The 7,058-nt window shown below is 47.9% G+C and overlaps 1 protein-coding gene across 1 annotated transcript in view; it reads right to left on the bottom strand.

The window, feature by feature from the left end:
- The window catches only part of NWD1 (NACHT and WD repeat domain containing 1), a 154,152-nt gene that overhangs the window by 102,850 nt on the left and 44,244 nt on the right, over window positions 1-7,058 (bottom strand). Inside the window, 1 exon segment of the mRNA XM_011990998.1 lies at window positions 4,456-4,753. Coding sequence (XP_011846388.1) covers window positions 4,456-4,753 — 298 coding nt within the window.

The following is a 7,058-nucleotide window of genomic DNA, read 5'->3' as shown; positions in this document are numbered from 1 at the left end:
GCTCACCGCAACCTCCGCCTCCTGGGTTCACCCGCCACTCTCCTGCCTCAGTCTCCCGAGTAGCTGGGACTACAGGCACCTGCCACCACGCCCAGCTAATTTTTCTATTTTTCATAGAGACGGGGTTTCACCGTGTTAGCCAGGATGGTTTCAATCTCCTGACCTTGTGATCCGCCTGTCTCGGCCTCCCAAAGTGCTGGGATTACAGGCGTGAGTGACCGCGCCCGGCCTAAGCCATTATTCTTACTTTTATTATTATTGAGACACGGTCTCACTCTGTCACCCAGGCCGGAGTGGAGTGGCGCGATCTTGCCTCACTGCAACCTCCGCCTCCCAGGCTCAAGCGATCCTTCCACCTCAGCCTCCCAAATAGCTGGGATTACAGGCATGCATCAGCACACCCGGCTAATTTTTGTATTTTTTTTTTAGAGATGGGGTCTTGCTATGTTGCCCAGGCTGGTCTCCAACTCCTGAGCTCAAGCAATTCTCCAGCCTTGGCCTCCCAAAGCGCTTGGGATTACAGGCGTGAGCTACTGCACCCGGCCTGATTTAGCCATTATTAATCAAAGACCCCTCAGGGTAGGCAACACAGAGGCCCCATGTGAGGAGTAGCCACACTGTAAAACAATACTGTCATCCTCAAAAAGTGAACCATGGAATTACTATCGCACCCAGCAATTCCACTCCCAGGTATCTGCTGAAAAGACCTGAAAACAGAGACTCCAACAAATACTAATACACCCTTGCTTGTAACAGCACCATTCACAACAGCCAAAAGACAGAAACAATCCAAACAGCCATCAACAGGCTGGGTGTGGGGTCTTAGGACTGTAATCCCAGCACTTTGGGAGGCCAAGGCAGGCAGATCACCTGAGGTCAAGAGTTCGAGATCAGCCTGGTCAACATGGTGAAACTCCGTCACTACTAAAAATACAAAAATTAGCCTGGCATGATGGCACACGCCTGTAATCCCAACTACTCAAGAGGCTAAGACAGGAAAATCGCTTGAACCTGGGAGGTGGAGGTTGCAGTGAGCCAAGATCATGTCACTGCACTTCAGCCTGTGCGACAGAGCAAGACTCCGTCTCAAAAACAAAACAAATCAAAAGAAACATCCATCAACAGATGAATGGATAAACAAAATATGGTCCTTCCACACAATGGGATACTATTCAGCCATTGAAATGGATGAAATACTCACAGATGTTAAAACGTGGATGAACCTCAAAAATATGATGCCGAGTGAGAGAAGCCAGACACAAAAGGCCATGTAGTGTGAGATTCCATTGACATGAAATGTCCAGAACAGGCAAATTAACAGAGACAGAAAGCAGATTGATGGTGGCCTGCGCTGGGAGAGGGGAGATGGGGAGTGTTTAATGGATAGGGCTTCTTTTGGAGTGATGAAAATGTCTTGGAGGGCCAGGTGTAGTTCACGCCTGTAATCTCAGCACTTTGGGAGGCAAATGCTGGACAATCGCTTGAGCTCAGGAGTTCGAGACCAGCCTGGGCAACATGGCAAAACCCCGTCTCTACAAAAAATAAGTCAGCAGCCTGTGATGGCGTATGACTGCGGTCCCAGCTACTGAGGAGGCTGAGGTGGGAGGATTGCTTGAGCCCAGGAGCTGGAGGCCACACTGAGCCATGATCGTGCCACTGTACTCTAACCTGGGCAACAGAGTGAGACCTTGTCTCAAAAAATAAAATAAAATAAATAAGTACAAAGAAAATGTCAGGCAGGCACAGGTGCTCATACCTGTAATCTCAGCACTTTGGGAGGCCAAGGCGGGCTGATCAAGAGGTCAGGAGTTAGAGACCAGCTGAGCAACATGGGGAAAACCCGTCTCTACTAAAAATACAAAAATTAGCCAGGTGAGGTGGCGCGTGCCTGTAATCCCAGCTACTCAGGAGGCCGAGGCAGGAGAATCACTTGAACCCAGGAGGCGGAGGTTGCAGTGAGCCGAGACTGCACCACTGCACTCCAGCCTGGGCAACAGAGCGAGACTCCATCTCAAAAAAAAAAAAAAAAAAAAAGAAAAAAAAAAAAAAAAAAAAAGAAGAAGAAAAAAAAAAAAAAAAAAAAAAAGAAGAAGAAGAAGAAAGAAAAAGAAAAAGAAAAAGAAAAGAAAATGTCTTGGAACTAGACAGAGTTGGCAGTTGTAGATCACAGTGAATGTAATAATTGCCACTGAATTGTATGCAGCTGGCCATTGAAGAACATGGGCTTGAACTACACAGGTCAAGTTTCTTCTGCCTCTACCATCCCTGAGACAGCAAGACCAACCCCTCCTCTTCCTACTCAAGGTGAAGATGACAAGGATGAAGACCTTTGTGACTGATGAACCACTTATGCTTAAGCAACAGCAAACATATTTTCTCTTCCTTGTGATTTTTGTAATAACATTTTCTTCTCTCTAGCTTACTTTATTATAAGAAAACAGGATATGATAGATAGAACATACAAAATATGTGTTCATCGACTGTTTGTTTGTTTGTTTTTCTTTTAGACAGAGTCTTGCTCTGCTGCCAGGCTGGAGTACAGTGGTGCGATCTCAGCTCACCACAACCTCTGCCTCCTGGGTTCAAGCGATTCTCCTGCCTCAGCCTCCTGAGTAGCTGGGACTACAGGTGCTCACTACCATGCCCAGCTAATTTTTGTATTTTTAGTAGAGACAGGATTTCACTATGTTGGCCAGGCTGGTCTTGAACTCCTGACCTCGTGATCCATCCGCCTCAGCCTCCCAAAGTGCTGGGATTACAGGCATGAGCCACCGCACCCGGCCAACTGTTTATGCTTGTTTGTTTGATATGGGGTCTCACTCTATCGACCAGACTGAAGTGCAGTGGTACAATCTGGGTTCACTGCAACCTCCACCTCCTAGGCTGACAAAATCCTCCCAACTCACCCTCCTGAGTAGCTGAGACTACAGGTGTGCGCCACCACACCCAACTAATTTTGATTTTTTAAAAAAATAAAGGTGGAGTTTTGACATGTTGCCCAGGCTGGTCTCCAACTTGGGGTTCAAGTAATCCACCCACCTCAGCCTCCCAAAGTGCTGGGATTATAGGCGTGAGCCACCACACCTGGTCAACAATTTATGTTATTGGTAGGCTATCAGTAGCTACGTTTTGGGGGACTCAAAAGTTATACACAGATTTTCAATGGTGCAAGGGGTTAGAGTCCCTAAACACTATGTTGCTCAAGTGTAGACTGTATTTTATTTAATTAATTTATTGATTGATTGATTTAGAGACAGGGTCTCACTCTGTCACCCTTGCTGGAGTACAGTGGCAAGATCATAGCTCAACGCAGCCTCCAACTCCTGGGCTTAAGCGATCCTCTCATCTCAGCCTCCTGAGTAGCTGGGGCTACAGGCATGCACCACCATGCCCAGTTAGTTTTGTTTCTGTTTCTGTTTTTGTTTTTCGAGACAGGTCTCTCTCTGTAACCCTGGTTGGAGTGCAGTGGCAGGATCTCGGCTCACCACAGCCTCTGCCTCCTGGGCTCAAGCAATCCTCCTGCCTCAGCCTCCTCAGTAACTGGGATTACAGGCCTGCACCACCACCTTTGGCAAATTTTTAAAAGTTTTGTTTGTTTGTTTGTTTGTTTTTGTAGAGATGAGGTGTCACTATATTGCCCAGGCTGGTCTCAAACTCCTGAACTCAAGTGATTCTCCTGCCTCGGCCTTCCAAAATGCTGGGATTACAGGTAGGCACCACTGGGCCCAGCCTGCCAGATTTTAGTACTACAAATCCTGCATCCTAGGAACCCCTTCATCCCAGGCAAACTGGGATGGTAGCACCCTGGATTGCTCCCCCTGATCTGGTTTGGCTGTGTCCCCACCCAAATCTCATCTTGAATTGTAGCTCCCATAATTCACATGTGTTGTGGGAGGGACCTGGTGGGAGATAACTGAATCATGGATAGTGGTTTTCCCCATACTGTTCTCATGGTAGTGAATAAGTCTCACAGGATCTGATGGTTTTATAAGGAGTTTCCCCTTTTGCTTAGCTCTCACTCTGTCTTGCCTGCCACCATGTAAGACGTGTCTTTGATTCTCCTTTGCCTTCTGCCATGATTGTGAGGCCTCCCCAGCCATGTGGAATTCTGAGTCCATTAAACCTTTTTCCTTTGTAAATTACCCAGCCTCAAGTCCGTCTTTATTAGTGGCATGAGAACAGACTAATATACCCCCCGTGCCAGGAGCCTCCCTGGGAGTCGAGAAGAAAGAGCCAGCGAGGAGAGGAAGATCCTGAGACCAAGACTGATCAGGAACGTGGCTGAACTATTTTGGATCAGTAAAACAGCCTTTCTCAGAGCCGAGGGACCAGAGGTTGACTGTTTTGGCATTTGCAAGAAATGCAGACTGTTGCATTTTTACCAACAAGGAATGGATATTCTGAACACGCAGTCAGTTTCATGTGGATCTCCAAGGGGAGTCCCTGCCGCCTCACCTGACCGGTGGTAGCGCTGCCACTGCTCCTGGGTGATGAGCCCCAGCCTGCGGGCCTCCTGGGCTCCAGAGCGTAGGACAGAGGTTAGGGTAGCCTCCTCTGGTTCACAGGCCTCCCCAGTACCTGGTGCCTGCAGGATGTAGGTGAGAGGAACCGCATTCTCGTCCCTCCGGAAGTGTCGTGCCACCAGCTCCAGGTCACTTGGCCTGGCAGTCAGACGGGCCCTCAATACCTCCCACTCCTTCTCATCGATCCGCGAGGGAATCACACAGGGGCCGTACTGATCACCGATGAGGGCCTGGCAGAGAGGAAATCACAGATGCAAATCTCACTTTTTTTCTTCAGACAGGGTCTTGCTCTGTTGCCCAGGCTGGAGTGTGGTGGTGCAACCATGGCTCACTGCAGCCTCGACCTCCTGGGTTTAAGTGATCCTCCCACTAGGACCACAGTCACACACCACCACACCCGGCTAATTTTTAAGTTTTTATTTTTGGTCTCACTACATTACCCAGGCTGGTGTTGAACTCCTGGACTCAAGTGATCCTCCCATCTCAGCCTCACAAAGTGTTGGGATTACAGTCGTGAGCCACTGTCCCCAGCCACAATTTACTATTCTTTGTCCAATTCAATATACAAGTAAATGACTCTAGCTGCTTTTGTGGGTCCTTATTTCCTTATGAGGGTTCTTGTGCCATGTAAAAAACTTGTATTAGTAAATGTATGTCGGCCAGGTGTGGTGGCTCACACCTGTAATCCCAGCACATTGGGAGACCGAGGCAGGTGGATCACCTGAGGTCAGGAGTTCAAGACCGGCCTGGCCAATAGGGCGAAACACCATCTCTACTAAAAATACAAAAATTAGCTTGTTGTGGTGGCAGGAGCCTGTTATGCCAGCTACCTGGGAGGCTGAGGCAGGAGAATCACTAGAACCCAGGAGGCAGAGGTTGTAGTGAGCCAAGATCGAGCCACTGCACTCCAGCCTGGGCGACAGAGTGAGACTCTGTCTCAAAACAAACAAACAAACAAACAAATAAATAAATAAATGTGTATGGTTTTTTTTTTCCTGTTAATTTTACGTCAGTTTAATTCTTGAATCCAACCAGCACTCTAAGAAGATGGAGGTGAAGTCGACCACTCTGATAGTCTGGAGCCACCAGAAGTCATGAGGGGCAATAAAGAATTGTCCCCTAGGCTAGGCATGGTGGCTCACGCCTGTAATCCCAACACTGTGGGAGGCCAAGGCAGGAGGATCTCTTGAGACCAGAAGTTAGAGACTAGCTGGGCAACATAGTGAGACCCCACGTCTACAAAAAATTAAAAATTATCAGGGTGTGCGGGTGTGCATCTGTAGTCTCAGATACTCAGGAGGCTGAGGCTGGAGGATCACTTGAGCTCAGGAGTTCGAGGCTGCAGTGAGCTGTGATCACACCACTGTACTCCAGCCGGGGGGACAGAGTGAGACCCTGTCTCTAAAAAAAACAACAACAAATAATGGGGCTGGGCAAGGTGGCTCACGCCTGTAATCTCGACACTTTGGGAGGCTGAGGTGGGCAGATCATTTGAGGTCAGGAGTTCAAGACCAGTCTGGCCAAAACAGTGAAACCCCATCTCTACTAAAGATACAAAAATTAGCCAGGCATGGTGGTATGCACATGTAATCCCAGCTACTAGGGAGGATGAGGCAGGAGAATCACTTGAAGCCAGGAGGCGAAGTTTGCAGTGAGCCAAGATCACGCTGCTACACTCCAGCCTGGGCGACAGAGCAAGACTGTCTCAAATAAAATAATAATAATAGGTAACATAGTGAGACCCTGTCTCTATAAAAAATTAAAAAAAAAAATAGCCAGGTGTGAGTTAGCCGGTGTGGTGGCAGGTGCCTGTAGTCCCAGCTACTTGGGAGGCTGAGGCAGGAGAATGGCGTGAACCCAGGAGGCAGAGCTGGCAGTGAGCCAAGATCATGCCACTGCACTCTAGCCTGGGCGACAGAGTGAGACTCTGTCCTAAAAAAAATAAAAATAAATAAAAATAAAAACACAAAAAATAAAAACAAATTTTTAAAAATAGCCAGGCATGGTGGCACATGCCTGTAGTCCCAGCTACTCAGGAGGCTGAACAGGGAGGATTGCCTGAACCTGGGAAGTCGAGGCTGCCATAAGCCATGATCATACCACTGCACTGTGCAGCCTGGGCAAGACCATGTGTCAAAAAAAGTTAAAATTTGCATTAAAATATTATTTATCAGCCGGGCGTGGTGGCTCATGCCTGTAATCCCAGCACTTTGGGAAGCCGAGGCAGGAGGATCACCTGAGGCTAGGGAGTTCAAGATCAACCTGACCAATGTGGAGAAAACCCATCTCTACTAAAACTGCAAAATTAGCCAGGTGTGGTGGCGCATGCCTGTATTCCCAGCAACTCGGGAGCCTGAGGCAGGAGAATCGCTTGAACCCTGGAGGTGGAGGTTGTGGTGAGCTGAGATCGTGCCATTGCACTCCAGCCTGGGTGACAAGAGAGAAACTCTGTCTCTCTCACTCTCACTATATATATGTATAAAATATGTATATATATTATATGTATAAAATATGTATATATGTATAAAATATGTA

This window comes from Mandrillus leucophaeus, unplaced genomic scaffold (genome assembly GCF_000951045.1).
Source record: "Mandrillus leucophaeus isolate KB7577 unplaced genomic scaffold, Mleu.le_1.0 Scaffold11, whole genome shotgun sequence".
Taxonomy (NCBI): domain Eukaryota; kingdom Metazoa; phylum Chordata; class Mammalia; order Primates; family Cercopithecidae; genus Mandrillus; species Mandrillus leucophaeus.
This window is presented reverse-complemented; position numbering and strand designations above follow the sequence as displayed.